We start from the raw sequence: 16402 nt of genomic DNA, 5'->3' as shown, positions 1-16402 counted from the left end.
TCTCCAGTACAGAACGTCGCGGCAGCCAGGCTGGGCTGGATACTGCCAAATCCACGTTGCATTTGTAGAACCCTCTGTGCCGTGGCGTAAGCCTGGCAGGCCCCAGGCAATGCCATCATTAGCAAACCACGTGCTGAACCAACACACCACGCTGGCAAACCCAGCAGCTCAGCGACCGGCCTCATTCTCCATCTCTACCCACAAGGCAGTTGCAATGGGGTTAGTGTTCAAACCCCGTTCCCCATCAGTGCTCTAGCATCACCCATTCCACCTCACATCTCCTGCCATGCAGCCCTCACCAATGGTCCGGGGTGACCTGGGGGTCCTGGTTGTCCGGGCATCCCTGGGAGACCTCTGTCACCTGTTGATCCCTTCTCACCCTTCAGTCCCTGAGGAAGGGAGAAGCAAAGGGCAAGAGCTGATTTCAGCAGTAATTTCAGGAGCAAGATGGATCCTGCAGTGGGGGTGGCTGCAGAGAGGGGTTGAAAGGTTCCCGAGTCCACATCCGTGTGGTCCAAGTTGCACTCGTGTCCCTGGGATGGCAGCCGCAGAGCTGAGCTGAGTGCCCGGATGCAGAGGAGAGTGCCCTGCTTTTGCAAAGCCTGGCTCCTGCTCCCACCCAGACTCCAGCTCCCAGCAAGGCACTGGATTCCCATCCGCCCCATTCCCTCCTGACCGTGGCTCTGGCACAGCACAGCTCTGCAGGCCAACACATGGCCAAAGCTCAGCTCAGGCAGTTCCCCTAGTGCTTCAGGACTGGACAAGTACAATTTTGGCCTTGGGTCCAAATCAGCACCCTGGGGGTTGACACTCCCACTCCACTCCAGGTTGCAATCATGCATGGAAGAACGAGGTTGCCTCTGGAGGCTTTAGGAAGCCTGCTGAGGTTGGGCCAGTACTTACAACTCCAACGAGTCCAGCTGGGCCTGGCTGGCCTGGGCTTCCTGGGGGGCCCTGCGGAACAAGAGAAAGCAGGAAAATGAACCCGGAGATAGGAGCTGAAGCTGATCCTAGGGGGATCCTTATCGGTTCTTAGATGCCTTGGCAGGGGACTGGAGAAATGGAGGGATTTCCAAGAGACCCCAGAGCCCCCTCTCTTCAAACTGGAGGCCTAAACATTGTGGGATAAGGCAGCGGTAGCCAAAGCAGACATAAGCTTCCCCACCGCTCGCCACTCAGTTCTGTGGGGCACCCCGTTCACTTGAGTCACTTTAGTCGAGAGCAATAAAATATCCCCACTGCCCGCAGCACCCTCTGCTAGGAGAGGCCAGGGCTGCAGGGAGGCATCACTGCCCTGCCCAGTGTTATGCCCCTCCATTGGTTAAAGCAGCACAAGTAAGGTGTCTTCTCAGCAAGCTGGAGTAAGAGTTCAACTTACAGCAAGGCCAGGGGGTCCCTGCCTGCCTTGGGGTCCCATCAGGCCAGGCTCCCCCTGGAAGAGACAGAGCATCATGTTAAACCAGGACAAGTTCAGTGAGTAGCGCTGGCAGCGAATCTTTCCCTAGGCTGTTGCTGAAGGGCCTGCTGAGCTTGAGAGTTGCCATGGGGGAAGTGAGCCCTTTCACCTGCCGAGTCTGGCTATGTGTTGCAGGCCAGATCCTCAGCTGGAGGAAACCAATGCAACTGCACAAATTTCAACACAGCGAGGCCTGTTTGCACCAGCCAAGAGCTTGGCCCTGCAGCTAGTGGGCTGCTGAGGTTCTCGTTAACCTTTAGGTTGACATGCAGGCAGGGAAGCGAAGCCTGGGACACAGGAACAGCTGGTGTGGGGGTCTCTACAATCACAGAGGGCTGCAGGCGTGATGCACGTTGCACCCACATCTTCACAGTGCAGGGGAGCGGAGCCCAACTCTACCCAAAGAAGGGGAGATGGGGGACAGGGCATGTCCACCAAGCCATTTGAATCTGCAGCATGCATAGCACAGAGGCACTCGCTGCAGTATCTTGGCACCTCCATCACCCTGGGAGAGGTGGGCCAGGGCTCATCTCTGAGGACTGCTGAGCTCTGGGTGCCAGTCGATGCCATGATCTTGAAGGGAGGGGACAGGTAGGCAGGGAGGCCAACTCAGCCAGCCATGCTGTGCCACCACAGACTGTGCCATGCTCCCAACAACCTGTGTCCCTTGGGACTGCGCTGACTCACCTCTGCTCCCGTCCGGCCAGTGTTCCCAGGGGGGCCGGGTTTGCCACAGTCGCCCTAGGAGGGAAAACAAGGCTGCACAGTGCGTGCTGGAGAATGCAGAGTGGGTCACCAGGCTAGCAGACCTGGCAGCCAGAGGCGAACCCCCAGCCTAGACAAGGAAAGGGACGGTTTCCCATGATGCATCCAAATGGGAAAGCCCTGCTCCATGACAGCTAAGAAGTCCCAGGCACCCTCCTAGCTTGCAGCGGGCTCTCTGCTCCACTGCTGCAAGCTACGCTGGCTTCAGTACGTCTGTGCCAATTTAGAGTGACGGGCCCAGTGGTATAAAGCATCACAGTAGCATCTGCCCTTTTACAAGGGAAAGTCCATTCAGGACGTGCCCAGCTTCTCCTGCCTTCTGAGCAGGGAATGCCATCTCTCCCCTGCAGCAATGAGCATGACCTGGGAAGAAGGAGAAGGGGAGAGGAAGCCACTGCCACAGCTCTGTGGAACAAGCACAGTCTGGCTGGCCACGGTGCTGGCCATCGGAAGCTGTCTGGCCAGCGTGGGGTTCAATCAGGCCCTTTGGAGTATGGTGCTAGGGGCTGCGAGGCTGGAGCTGGGATGTGCTCTCCACACCAGGCACAGGCGAGCTGCAGCCCTGAGGGACCGGATGGGACGTGGGAGGGGTGGGCTGATGGACCTGCCTTGCAGGGACCATGACAATCAAATACCAGATAGCCTAAAAGGACAGAGCCCCACAGCCCTGCCTCTGTTCCCAAATCCCCATCTCTTCCCCAGGCAGGTTTCGGGGTGAGTGGCAGCTTCCTCATAGATCAGTGCCTCCCTCCTGCCCCAGGTATGAAATCCTGACCTCGCTGAAGCCAACAAGAGTTGGTGGTGGTCATCACAAGGCCAGGAGCTCATCCTAGGTACCCGCAGGGTTTCACTGTCACTGAGGCCCCGTTTAAGTCATCTCCAAGGGGAGGGGTACACAGTCGGACACCCCAGGGGATGCTAAAACCATTGGGATGGCTAAGCCAGCCAGCTCACCTTTTGCCCTGGCAGGCCAGGGTGCCCTGTTTTTCCTTTGAAGCCCTAAGGGGAGAAGAAGCACAGGATGGCATGAGCAGGACTTTTCCAACGGGTGCCACGCATTCCCCCTCCCCTTCCTCTCGGATACGAGGGGAACTAAACCCAATGCACCAGCAGGCAACTGGGAGGAGCTCTCCCATAACAAGGGAACCCCCGGCTGGACAGAGAAGTCCCTCTGCCAGCCCCCCACTCTGCCTAGGGGACAGCCACCCCAATGCGGGGCATGGGGGACCCAGGGAAAGGCAGTGACCAAGCCAGCCCTCAAGGTCAGCCTCTTCCTTGGTAGGCCAAGCATCTGTGCGGCTAGAATGGGCATGGGAGGGACACAGCTCCCAGCTGACAGCACAGGAACGAGACACTCAAGACCCCCCCAAGTTCCTCTTCCCATGGACACCTGTCATAGCATGGGCAGGGGCAGCTGAGAAACCCACACGGCACTTACCGGAGGCCCCATCATGCCTGGTGTCCCTGGGGGACCTGGGTCACCCTAAGGAGAGAGGCAGAGGACAGCCAGAGTTAGGACAGCTGTGGGAAGGAGCTCCAGGCGTTTGAGGTCCCACTTAGGAGAGGACTCCAGCGAGCGTGGTACAGGCTGGGGCAATGCCCAAGCAACCCCGAGCTCACCCGCTTTGGGCGTCCCCTAGGAACCTATTCCATATGATGACGTGGTCTGAGCAAAGCCAGGAGCTGCCATGCTAACACCCGCCTATGTTCTTACCCGCAACCCTGGCTTCCCGTCCTTGCCGTCCAGTCCTTCCAAGCCAGCTGGGCCCTGCCGCACCACAGGGGAAATGAAGAAAGCGAGAGAGACAAAGAGAGAGATGGTGCATTGTAGGCCTGTTCATCTACCCTGTCCTGCTCTGGTTTCTGACCCAGTCATCTTTTGGGGGCCCAGCTAGAGGCTCAGTTTATGGCTCCTACTCTGCTAGATACCCGCGGTGCAGCTGTGATACCACAGGGCCCTGGGCAACTGCATGGCTGGCACTGCCCTACTGTCACCAACCTCAGGTCCTGACTGGCTAATCTTACCTACTGCTACAGGTGTGGGCTCTGCCAGGGGCTGGGACCTGGTGCCCAGCATGATATATGACCTCTCATGGGGTCACACAAGGCTTCCCCCAAGCACTCAGTGACCTTTCGGCTGCAGCAAACCTATGAGCACCCAGACCCGGGTAAGTAGTGCTTCCCCCAGCATGGCCACATGGACTTCCCAGGGCAAGACCAACCCCATGAGCACCCAGTCTCGGGTCAGTAGCAGCTTCCCCTGGGCTTTCCAGGGCAAGACAGGGATGGGACTCAGGACCTGCTGATCCGAGATCACAGGTGCCCACCTCGCAGGGTGCTGATCGAGGCAGCAGTGTTAGCTGTAGGTGTTTTCAGACCAGATGTGATCACACTTGGAGCAGGGAGGGCATCCCTGCCAGTCTACGGCTACTGCTTGGGCATCACATTATGCACAGCAAGGGGGAAGTTATGCTGGGCTACTAGGTGGAGAGTGGTGAGCCGGTATCTGTCCCCCGGCCCTCCCAACACACCGTGTGCTTCTCTCCCTGGTTCCAACCCTGGCAGCACTGAGGTAGGGCTCCTCTGGTCCAGGGCATGAACGTAGAGCAATAGGGCTTTGTAGAGCCCCATTGCAAAATACTTGTGCTTGTATTGCAGTGTTCCCATCTACTGAGACCTGCTGACCTGCTAGGTGCTTGTTCTGTGCATGCACATGCCTGTACCAGCTGTCTATGGGCACAACCAACAAGCTACTGCTGCTGCACTTCCCTGTTGCTCCCTTCTCACTAGGCTCCACTCCAGGCAGTGAGGAATTAAGTTGGGAAGAAGATGCACTTACCTGTATCCCAGGAGGTCCCGGGGGACCCGACGGGCCTGGCATTCCCGGGGAGCCAGTCATCCCCTGGCTGCCCTGCAAGAGTCATACAGGAAGCAATGAACCTGCATGGTCACTGCCATGCCCCAGCATCGGTGCAGAGCCTGGGAGACGGGTCTCACAGGCACCTGCAGCCCACATATGAAGGCTGCTGTCAAGCCTTTCCTTAGCCACCAGCTTCCCCACTCACTGACCTCTCCACCCAGGTCTGCCCACATGGGGCAGCAAGACCCTGGAGGGTGGGGCCAGCCGCCTGGACCGGGGCAGGTTAGGAAGGGCAGTGCTGCCTGGCAGGTGCCTCCTGAGCTCCAGGAAGTCTAGATCCAGTTTCCCTGGCAAGACACACTCTGCATCAGCAGCACTGAGGGGCTAGATGTCAGGTGTCCACTTTGGCAAGGGTCCCTGGCCCAGGTCGCTTTGTGTCTCCATCCAGCCGGCCCACAGCTGACCTGCAGTGCTCAGCTCTGGTGTCACCCATCCCGACTGCCCCGCCAGTCCCTGGAGTGAGGCAGACTCTACAGCGCTGCCCCTTGCCCCCCAAGAAGGCCAGCTGTCAATGGTCTGGATCCACCCTGTGCAGCTCAGACCCCTCTGGGACTGGGAGACAAATCCCAGGTGGAGCCTACCTCCCGCACCCTCACCCCCCAAACTGCAGGGCTCCTGCTGCACTCCTTGCAGTGGCCAGCAGGTGCCCACAAAGCCCCGGGAATGCCACGGGATTGTCCTCTCCCAGCTCAGCTTTTCAGGGCTGCCAGGGTGCTATGGGAGCTGTGGGTGCCTCCCCTGCATCCTTAAAGCCATGCCCTGGCTGGAGAGCAGCCTGAATACAAGGTCGTGCCAGTGCCCAGCACCAGCTTCATACCACGGAGCCAGCTTGGTGCAGGGGGCTCCAGCGCCCGCCTTCTCTTTTGGGGTTCCCCCAGGCTGGGGCAGCTCCTCTGCTTCCCCGCAGGGACCAGTACAGGCTCAGACCCCTGCCAGCAGGGGGAAAGGAGTCTCTTCTAGTACTGCCAACCCCATAGGCTCTCATCCCCACTATGCAGCACTCACCTTCTCTGCGGGGGGACCCGGGGGTCCGGTTGATCCAGCTTTTCCTGGGAAACCGGGGGGGCCCTAGGAACAGCAGAAATTTAGGGATCAAAACCACTTATTCTGAGGGTCTGGGGAACCCGATGGAACAGCTCAGCACCCAGGCCTGGGGAGAGGCACCTGCCTGCCCACCCTGGGAGAACTCGGCCAGAGGACATGATGGCAGAGGCACTGTCGGCCTTGACACCACCGCAGCTGCCATTGCATGGCCAGAGCTGAAGTGCCAAGATATATCAGGACACTAAATCCAGGACAGGCTGGGTCTCCAGCACCAGCTATTGGTGAGGATGGCCACTCCCTGCAGGATGGGGAAGCCAGACAAGTCATGGCTGTACTTGCTCCCGGCAGCTGGGCCCAGCATGCTTGGGCACAGGCTGCGCATGGCTGGAGGTCACTTGTTGCTCCTGCTGTGGACTGGACGTTAGCCCCCTCCCAACCAGGCCTGAAATTTAAGCTGGAAGAATGCCCCTCTGGCCCAGCCCTGGCTGCTCTCCTTCCCCCAGCCCCGGCCTGTTCTCAGCTCCAGTGAGGATGCCTGGGGCCGGCGTGACGTCCCAAATGCAGCCAGGTTCCAGGTTGCAGTTGCAGTTGCAGCAGCTTGGATAATGCAGCAAGGGAAGGTCGGTGCCTTTGTTGCCCTCTGCACTGCCCCTAAGAAATGCGCTGCTCTTTAGCCAACCTCAAATAAACTCTACAGTTTTGCATATCCCTCTCCTAAAATACTCTCTGCCAGCTCCTGGCACTCACTGGACCCATTCGAGCACCTGCGCCCATGTAGGCGGAGAGGTTCTTAAAGAGCTACCTCCTTCATCCTGATGCTGCTACCAGGGAAGACTTGGTGTTGCAAAGAGGATTCAGCCTTTATCTCTGCCCACTGCCAGAGCCCTTGAGAACTGAGGTGCTTTCTCCCATCTGCATGGGAGCCTGCAGCACAACAGGCTTTCCCCTCTTCCCTCTCCTTTGCCGTATGCCCCAAGCCCCTAAATACGATGCGTCCACCAGGATGTACTTACAGGTGAGCCGGGGAAGCCTGGTTGTCCCTGGAATCCCTGCGGAGACAGTAAATGGATCCATGTCACTAGTTTGCAGTGGAGCTTTGTCAAGCAGCCAGCCAAGGGGAGAGGCAACACCAGCCACCCAGGAGCTGGTTTTTCATTAACCCAAGACAGGGCATTTAATGGGGCTGCTTTTGGGGAGGGGGTAACTGTGCGAGCTGGGATCCACAGTGGCGGCCCTGCCAGACCCCACACGGGCTGCAAGGAAGTGGGGTGGGCAGCTAAGGAATCATGCTGACGACTCCCTGACCCTGGAGCAGAGTCCTGCCACTGCAGCCACCCGGGTCAGGCCCGTAACTGCACTCGCTGAATGGGGGCAAGGCTGGGCTGTCCCTACTCCATCAGCCCTCCCGGCAGCCTGGAGGGGCTGCAGGCCTGGGGACCCTGCGACCGTGGAGACAATGTAGGATCCCCATGGGTGGCTGCTCTGCCTAGGGGGGGTTCAAGAGTGTGCCCCATGGGCAGTGCCCTCTGAGCCTCCCTCCCCTGGCCAGGTCCAGGACTTCCCTTGGAGGGACTGGGAGCCTCACCTGATCTCCCTTCTCCCCAGAGTTTCCTGGAAGTCCACGCTCTCCTCTCGGTCCCTGGTGCAAGGAAAGAAAACCAGGAGGGGCTGTTGTTTCTGCGTGGCCGGCGGGTGGTACCCACTGGATGGCAAGGCCAGCGCAGGTAGACCTCCAGCCTCTGCTCCCCAGTGCACATGCCAGGACCCTCTCCCGTTCCCCACCCCAAGGCTTATGAGGAGCTGCTGATCCAGCCTCAGGGATGCCAGGGGCCAGGTGCTGCCCTTGGGATCAGGCTTGGGTTTTTCAGTGCAGTTTTAACATGAGGATCTTCAGCCATGAACCTACCACTGGCCCCGCGGGACCGGGGTTGCCATCCGCACCGGGGGGACCCTGGGGAAACACAAAGGGAACAAGAATCAGGCACATGTGCATGCCCTGGCTCCGCAAGGCTCAGCTCAGACCCGATCCCTTCAGCAGGCACCCTCAGGAGATCCTGAATCCAGCACATCCCTGGTCCAACAGCGCAGCCCCGAGGATGCAGTGCAAGGGGCGATGGTGGCATCATGCACCGGGATTATTTCTACTGTGGGGGCCCCCAGTTGCCTCGTCGGGATGGGGACAGAGGCACCGCTGCGTGCAGTTCTCCCCCGGGAAAGGCAAGGCAATGTAGGGGTTGATGAGGCTGCACTTCCTATCATGCCCTAGCTGCTTCATGCCAACAGCTGCCTCCCTTCCCTGTCCCTGGTGTAAGTGGCCATTGCCATCGCCCCACCATATCCAAGACGCTGCTTTTGCCCTTCTCCTCCTTCCTACTGCTGACCATAGGCCTGGCCGCCCTCATGAAACACCCAGCGATGGCACTGGAAGCTGACGTGGTCTCTGCCGGGACATTGGACTCTTCTCTCCACACTCATGGCGGGCTTTGGGAAAGGAACCGATTTCCTCAGGGGCTCTGAGGTGGCAGGCGGCTGGTCTGCAATACTCACCGACTCCCCTTTCTCTCCCGGGGATCCCGTGTGGCCTCGCTCACCTTTGATGCCCTGGGGAAAGAAGATAGGGGAGGGCCTGAGTCTTGCTGGGTGGCACCGAGGGCTGGGGATATCCCCTGGGCTTGGTGGGCTGGGGCTGGCAGGGAGGGCGCTGATGGCAGGAGAGGACATCCATCTCAGTGCTGGTACCTTGGGGCTTGTATGACCTTGCTCCATGAGGGTAGTTAGGCCAACGGTGCATTCGAGTGACCCCCGGGGACAAATGTGCACCCAGCTCCCCCTCCAGCTGGGCAGAGGGGGGTCTTTCCCACGCTGCGCTGCTTGGTCAGACCCATCTTCCGCACTGCAGCAGCCCAGCCTGCCCTGCAGAGCTGGGCCTTGCTGCCATCCCCATGCCAGCTGCAGCCCCCACCCCAAAGCTTCTGGATAATGAGCTACCCAGCCTGCCAGGCTCCTCCTCTGCCTTCAGTACTCACATGCAAGCCTGGGGGTCCTGTTGCACCGGGATAGCCGGGCTGACCGGGGGGGCCCTGGAAGGAAGAAAACTAGTGTTAAGACCTGCCAGGCTCAAGGGCTGTGTTGTCCCTGGGCTTGCCCAGGTGCCACACACCTGCATGTCTTGGCTTGACCACCCTGCTGAGCACTGATGGATGTCACCCCCCTGCAAGCAAATGCTGCCTGCTCACCATGGACCAGGAGGTATCCCAGGGCAGGGCTGGGCAGACCCAGCAAAGCCAAGGGAACTTAGCTCCTGTCTCTCCCCAACTCCAAAGCCCCTGAGAGCAGAGATGCCTCTTCCCAGCCCCGGGGGGTGGGGGGGTTGCCACAGGCACCCAGCACCAGCCAGGCCCTCTTCCCAGCCTAGGGGGATTTTGCAGCGGGCTCACTCACCAGTTCCCCTTTCGCACCAGGGAGCCCACCGGGTCCACGCTCGCCTTGGAGACCCTGGGGAGAGAAAACAGGAGGCTCTGCAGGGAGGTGTCTGGCTTCAAGCCCATCTCCCCAAGCTGACCATGGCATGGCACGGCAGGGCAGAATGGGCCGGATGGACCAGGGCATGAGCGCGGCCCTCAGGCCAGGCATGGGGCATTTCAGCTCACGCTCCCTTTGATGCAACTGGGTGCAGGAGGCTTTCCTGGCTCTGGGCACTATGCAAGCCTGCCCTATCAGGGCCAGCTTCTCCAGCACAGGCCTTGCTGCCAGTGCCAAGCACGGCATAACTGCTATTTGCACCTGTGCCTAAGGGACATGGACATCCCACTTGTCTAGCAACAACCTGTGCTTGTCTCAAAGGAAGGAGGCTGGGAGGCAGCCAGGCTGGAGATCCTGGTGCTATCCAGGATGCCTGAACCAGCAGGCCTGCCCCCCACCCAGGGGGTAGATCAGTACAGCTTCAATGAAACGAAGTCCATTTGCAGCCATGAAGGCCTGGCCCTGGGTGTGGAAATGCCTGTGGCTGGATCTCCACATGTCCACAGCCCTCAGCAAGGGGCTCACCTGCCCCACCTCCAAAGGACCAGTGGTCACTCTCTTGGATGCTACGTGTCCTAGCAATGTTCCCTTCATCCCAGATTGGTGGAGATGACCTCAGAAGTGAGCTCAGAGCCCAGGCCAGCACTGACTGGTCGACCCATGGGCAGAGCCATGGCAGCCTCGTGCTCTGGAGAACGACCAAAGGAGGGTCCCTCCGCAGGTGAGGACCTGGGGCTACCAGCAAGGACCCAGCCAGGTGAGGAAGGTCCTGCCGCACACATGGCTCACTGCTTGTGCTCGTATCCACCCAACCCTTTCCAGCGCATGTTCTCCAGCACGGACAGCATGCCCTCCGTGGTCCCAGCTCCAGACCCCCGTGCCCCAAGGCTTCCTACCCCTCTGTCTCTCCCCTGCCTCCACTGCTCGGACGTGTAATGGATGCATCACCGTGTGAGACACAAAGCGTGGGCAGGGGAGGAGACGCTCCGCACCCAAGCAAGCGTGAAAAGAGACGAGAAAAACACATGAGCTTCTCACTGGGACAACCAAGACACGACTGACACCTGGGAGAGGCCAAGGAGGACCCCCGCACGCCCCCATCTCCACCCTCCGCCCACTGCCCAGTCACTACAGCTTCCAGGTGAACCAGGTGGGGACGGGTACAGGAACGAAGAGCTGGTGGATGGCGTTAGTTTCGGTTACATGGCACGGACGTGGTGGTGGAAGGTGATGATGGTTTCACAGGACACATTAATGACACGCACACGGACCCTGGGACAACAGTGACATTAGTGGGAGAGAGGCCAGACACAAGACTAGGAAGTGGACAATGTGTGTGTGCGGGTGAGGGGAGGGGACCGTGTGATCTCCCTGAGAGACACACCAGGATGTAAATGCCTCCCTCCCCTGTGCCTGGCACCCAAGACGCAGCCCTTGGGCAGGGCAGGGGGCTGTGCAGGAGAGGGCCCGAGGGCTCAGCCTGCCCTGGGCTAGGGGGGAGGAGGAGAGATCAAGAGAGAGGGTGATGATGATAAAGGGGGGAAACCCTTGATGTGGACCCAACCGTTTTCTCCGCTGAGGAGGGTTGGAGGATGCCCGGGCTGCAATCCCAGCATGGGAGCAAGCCAGGGCCAGACACCAGCATGCCTTTGGCCTTTGCAGAGGATGTCAGTGAGCCCTGGGCACAGAGAAGGGAGGCTGGGGCCAAGGGCCAGCTGCTTCTCTGAGCCAGGCCTTCACCTAGTGCAAACCCATGCAGCCCCACTGGAGTGACACCACTTCTGGACAGAGTTTATACCAGGAGCACGGACAGACCCTGCTTGAAATGAGGGCCCAGGGGCTGCACACAAAGGCTGCCCTTGCCCTCCAGAGCCTGCCATCTAACCAGACAGGAGGCGCAGAACCAGGGGGCAAAGGAGGGCCAGATAGGAGCCAAGGCCCAGAGAAGTCAAGTGCCTTGACGAAGTCCACAAAGGGAGTCAGTGGCGCAGATGCCCTTAAATCCATGTCTCCACCCAGCGCCTTCACCAGGACAGCTCCAGCGGCTGTGGCCCCACTGCACTCAGTGCTGTTATAAAATCACAGAGAAGCTGGGCTGGAAGGGGCCTCAGGTTGTTTGGTCCAACCCCCTGCCTTTGGCAGGGCCATCCCTATCCAAACCGTCTTATACAAATCCATTGTCTAACCTCTTAGCTACACTACACAGTCAGCTTGACACAACACAAGACTTAACACCCAAACCTGCCACCCATAAAGCAGGGGGACCACTGCTGCTGCAAAGGTTGCTAATATATGCTTGAGACATCCCAGGCAGAGGCCATGCCCCCGGCTATGGAGGAAGGCAAGAAACCCCACTGTCCAGCTCAATCTGACCATGGGTAAAATTCTTTCCTGACCTCAAAAGTGGCATCGGTCTATCCATGAGTGGAGAGGCAAGACCCTCTAGCCAGGAGCCTCTGGGTTTTGAGTCCCAGCAGGAGCACTGGGCATACCCCAGGCACAATCCCCAGCCCTGGCTGCAGCCCACACCCAATGCCACTGAGAGAGGATTAAAAACACACCCTGACACATAGCAGGGTGAGGGGAATTGCCTCCTAGCCCCATGAAGCAACCACCAAAGACCAGAAGCCACAGGAGAGCACGGGCCAGATCATCCCCGACCAATGGCTCTTCCTGAACACCTCCAGCGATGGAGAGGCCACAGCTTCCCCGGGCACCTATTCCACTGCCTTGCTGTCCTAGCAGAGATGTTTTTCCTGAGATCCAGTCCCAACCTAAGTTGCTGCAGCTTCAAGCCAGCATGAGAAGAGAACACGGCCCGCGGTGGGCATCTAAAGGGAGGGATGGAAAGCAAGAAGAGAGGTGGGGAAAGAAGAGAGGACCAGAGGCCACCGGGGCATGGAGATGAGCAGCTCCAGGGCTCTTCACCCAGGCCAAAGCCCTTGAGCCTGGGGACCGGGGAGGCCGAGAGCCCCGTGAAGCGGGGGGAGTGGGGTTGGCTGGGGCTGAGGGGCAGAGTGTGACCACAAGGACTGGACGGGGGGAACAAAGCCAGACAAGCAGAGCGACACACGACCGCACAGAGCACGTGCAGTGCTGGTTCTTACAGGCAGTCCGGGTGCGCCAGGTGTTCCAGGAAAACCTGGAGGGCCCTGAGGGAAGAAACAGCGAGGTCACCCCTTGGCCGTGCCAGCGCCGTGGCGGGCAGGACGCCGGCTTGCATCAGCTCCTGCTCTGGGCAGGACGCCTCCTCGCCTCCAGAGTGGTTTTGTGCGCTCACCCTCCTCAGACCCAGATGCTCAGGGACACCTTTACAGCCACGGGCAGAGGCAGTTCTGCCCCAGCGCTGGGATCCCCTGCCCCATCCGCCCCATCCGCCCCTCACTGCAGGCCCTGGGCTGGTCTCTGCTGGGGTAGGGGGCACCTGCTCTCAGCTCATCTCCCCTCTGCCCCTCTCCAGCAAGCCACAGCCCAGGTGCTTGGGGGGCAGATCCGGCTGCCGCTGCCTGGGGACTGAGAGCTTGCTCTGGGGTGTAGGGCAGGGCGACAGCCTGGCACCGGGAATGGCCCCTGGAGCACTCAATGGATGCCTTCCCTGGGCTGCTCCTGAATAGAGCAGGAGGTGGGAGGGGAGGGGAGGGAGAGAGACTGGAAGCCCAGGCTGCAGTAGGTGCTCATGGCCAAGGCTACTTACAATGGGTCCAGGTGGTCCTGGGGATCCCCTCACGCCAGGCGGTCCCTGCAGAGAGAGCAGCTAAGGGTTGGACCTGGGAGACAGGCAGATCTCACAGCAGAGCATTGCGCCCGGGTGCTGCATGGGGCACGGGGGCGTAAAGACACGGTGCATTCAAGAATGCAAGTGTGTGTGGGAGGGTGGAAGGGATTACAGCTCCCCACCATGCCCAGCCCTCTCAGGACGAGGCAGGAGCAGATGGTGCTTTGGCAGTGGAGGACCTTGGCCCAAACCTGGGGCAGGCAGACCATGGAGCAGCAACCCTGTCTGCTTCCCCTGGGCAGGAAGAAGGCTTTAGTGGGGGGGGAGCTGGCTGAGGGACCTGCAGAGGTCACAGTGGGTCCAGGGGTAGGGAGCTTGAGCTACCTTGCAGCTGACCTGAGTGCTACACGTACCTGCTCTCCCCTCTGTCCGGGCAGACCGGGGCTCCCAGGGTGCCCGGGCTCCCCAACGCAGTCAGGTTCATCCCCCTGGAGAGGAAGAGGAGCCATTTCAGGACATGCTTTGGCCCCTGCTTCCAAGCAGAGGAAGGCATCATGGTGCAATGGAGCAACTCAGACAGGGGTCTGCTTTCATCCACCCCTGGGCCATGCCCCCCTCTCCAACCCTCCAGGGCAAAGGGGCTGAGCAAAGGGCAATGGTGGTAGGGCAACGTAGAGCAGACGAAGCCCATGGGTTCTCCACCTTCATCCTTCCTTTACCCCCTCCCCTTCAGGTGATGCCCCCCCAGGCTGTGCTGAGCTGTGCTGGCTTCTCCCCAGAGTCCCAGCACCCAAGCCAGGAGGATTTCACTATGTGGTTCACCAGGCTCCAGGAGACAGACGGAGAAGGGTTCCCTCCCTCCAGACCCCCTTGTCCCTCCCCAGGTTCAACAGACTCAACTCACCCGGGCTTCCTCGGCACTTGGGAACTGCTCAAAGCACTGGAAAAGAGGAAAGACATGGCAGGGTTAGACCTGGCTGTTTGCTCCACGTTGCTGCCTCCCAGAGCAGCTGGGGAAGAGGTGTTGTGGTGGGGGTGCTGGCAAACCTGATAGGGAGCCAGTATGGAGGAAAGGAGGTGGCATCTGCTAAGCCCCTAGAGATGGAGCCTGCTGCTGCCCCCAGCACCCACCCTGCCCCCAAGAGCCCCCCAGAATCCAACCCCCTGCCCCTTTTGTTGCCACTGAGCCAGGGGTTACGGCTGGTTGCAGCTGTTCTGCCTTCCTGCCCACATTGTAAAAGTGCCAATGACTGCACAAGGTGGGTAGAGCAAAGTGGCAATGGTCCCCAGGCCTGGAGGCACCTGTGTGCAGAAGTAGAGGGCAAGTGAGCATGAGCTGGAGCTGTGCAGCGGGGTAGGAAGCTGTATATCCAGGCATGGTGGAGGATCAGGTCTGTTCCCATGCACATGTGATATATGCAGGTGGATGTCATGCGTGTACTGTGCATGTGTGGTTGGACCTTGCTCTGCCGTGTTCCTAGTACAGTGGTTGCCCACCTGGCAGGGGACTGTTTCCGGGGTCTCCCTGGAGCCAAGCCACCTCCTGAGAGCTGCTGGGAGCTGGCAGCATACTCACCCGGGCACAATTGTCCAAGCCAGGAGCACCAGGCATGCCCTGGTCGCCCTTCTCTCCTTTGTGGCCACTGGGCACTGGCAAGCTGGTCTGCATCAGAGCGCAGTCCCCACAGATGTTCTAGCGAGAGACGAGGGAGAGGCGTGAGGTGTCTGCCCAGCTCCCAGCTGGACCCTCCTGCACATACTATGAGATGGCTACGAGATCTCCTTCTAGTGACTGGACCGAGTAGCTACAAGAGCTGGCTATTTCTAGGAGTCACACCATTAGATCCAGTGTTAAAAGCCCATTGTGGGAACACAGGGCTGGGCAGGTGACATTGGACCAAGGATTTGCACAGCTCAGCATGCTGCTTCTGAGCATCCCTGTCCCCAGGCACTGCAGACATGAGTGACTGGTGCCTCCTGAACCTGGAGGGGCACCCGCAGAAGCTACCAATGGCGGTGGCCCTGTCGGGGGGGCACCTGCCCTACCGACAGTATCAGTGTTGGCCATCAGGGGGGCACGTGCACCCCCGTGCACCCCATACCAGTCACCTATGACTGCAGAGGCAGGTGGAAGCAACCCCGCTGCAAACGGCGGTGGAAGAACAGCTCCTCAGTGTGGGGGTTTCGGCCTAGCCCTTCCACACCTGAGGCTACCCTGAATGGCAAACGCATTCCCCAGCTGGCCAGGGAGGCTCTTACCTTGAGCACCGCGATGTTTCTCTCAGCCACAACTGCGAGCGGCCCCTGCAGCAGATACACACGGAGAGGAAGCGCTCAGAGCCAACAATTCCTTTGGCAAGGGGCTCCCGGCGCTGAGTGCGACTGCTTACAGCCGTGGAGGGCATGATGGAGAACAGGTCCTGTTCTCACATGAGCTTTACCCAGGCTGACTCAGGCACTTGGGGACTATCTGGGTACAGTGCAGGAGCTGCTCTTATACCTACCAAATCCCCCGCTGGTCCGGGCAGGCCTGGCAAACCGTTGTGTCCTGGGATTCCCTATGGAGCCAAGGAGACAGTGTGAATATTTCAGTCCTTCCAAAGGGCTGTCTTCTACCACTGATATCCTCTCCCCCTCTCACTGCCTCCCCCTCCATTCACTGTAAGGAGACGCTGTGCTACAGGTCTCGGGCCCAGCCCCTTGTTGGCCATGTCAGCTGTGCACACACGGAGTTGATGTGTAGATACTCGATGCCTGTCCTAACATGGGTGCGGGGAAAAAGCTGGGCTCTGGGTCCTGCTCATCTGTGATGTGAATGATACATTAATCTGATGAGCACCACCACACGTGGTCCCCCTTGTTGCAGCATTTGATCGCAGCTGAGGCCGGATGCTTGCAGGATGAGGGCTGCTGGTTATAGGTGGTGCCAGAAACCCTCTTCTTTTTATGGCATCCCATAAAAATATGCCCTGCCCTGTGC

At 59.6% G+C, this 16402-nt stretch overlaps 1 protein-coding gene across 3 annotated transcripts in view; it reads right to left on the bottom strand.

Moving 5' to 3' along the window:
- The window catches only part of COL16A1 (collagen type XVI alpha 1 chain), a 63942-nt gene that overhangs the window by 4152 nt on the left and 43388 nt on the right, over positions 1-16402 (bottom strand). For 2 of the 3 annotated variants that reach the window (XM_059729589.1, XM_059729591.1), the window contains 22 exons: positions 15927-15980; positions 15682-15726; positions 14999-15115; positions 14327-14362; positions 13836-13910; positions 13402-13446; positions 12815-12859; positions 9627-9680; positions 9212-9265; positions 8733-8786; positions 8092-8136; positions 7771-7824; positions 7199-7234; positions 6147-6209; positions 5061-5132; positions 3936-3989; positions 3660-3704; positions 3176-3220; positions 2144-2197; positions 1379-1432; positions 904-954; positions 300-389 (listed from right to left, as the gene is read on the bottom strand). In XM_059729589.1, coding sequence (XP_059585572.1) covers positions 300-389; positions 904-954; positions 1379-1432; positions 2144-2197; positions 3176-3220; positions 3660-3704; positions 3936-3989; positions 5061-5132; positions 6147-6209; positions 7199-7234; positions 7771-7824; positions 8092-8136; positions 8733-8786; positions 9212-9265; positions 9627-9680; positions 12815-12859; positions 13402-13446; positions 13836-13910; positions 14327-14362; positions 14999-15115; positions 15682-15726; positions 15927-15980 — 1242 coding nt within the window. The remainder of the gene's footprint in view (positions 1-299; positions 390-903; positions 955-1378; positions 1433-2143; positions 2198-3175; positions 3221-3659; positions 3705-3935; positions 3990-5060; positions 5133-6146; positions 6210-7198; positions 7235-7770; positions 7825-8091; positions 8137-8732; positions 8787-9211; positions 9266-9626; positions 9681-12814; positions 12860-13401; positions 13447-13835; positions 13911-14326; positions 14363-14998; positions 15116-15681; positions 15727-15926; positions 15981-16402) is intronic. The other variant, XM_059729590.1, reaches the window with a different exon arrangement.

This window comes from Alligator mississippiensis, chromosome 6 (assembly GCF_030867095.1).
Source record: "Alligator mississippiensis isolate rAllMis1 chromosome 6, rAllMis1, whole genome shotgun sequence".
Classification (NCBI taxonomy): domain Eukaryota; kingdom Metazoa; phylum Chordata; order Crocodylia; family Alligatoridae; genus Alligator; species Alligator mississippiensis.
The sequence above is the reverse complement of the archived record's forward strand: the minus strand, read 5'-3'. Positions and strand labels throughout refer to the sequence as shown.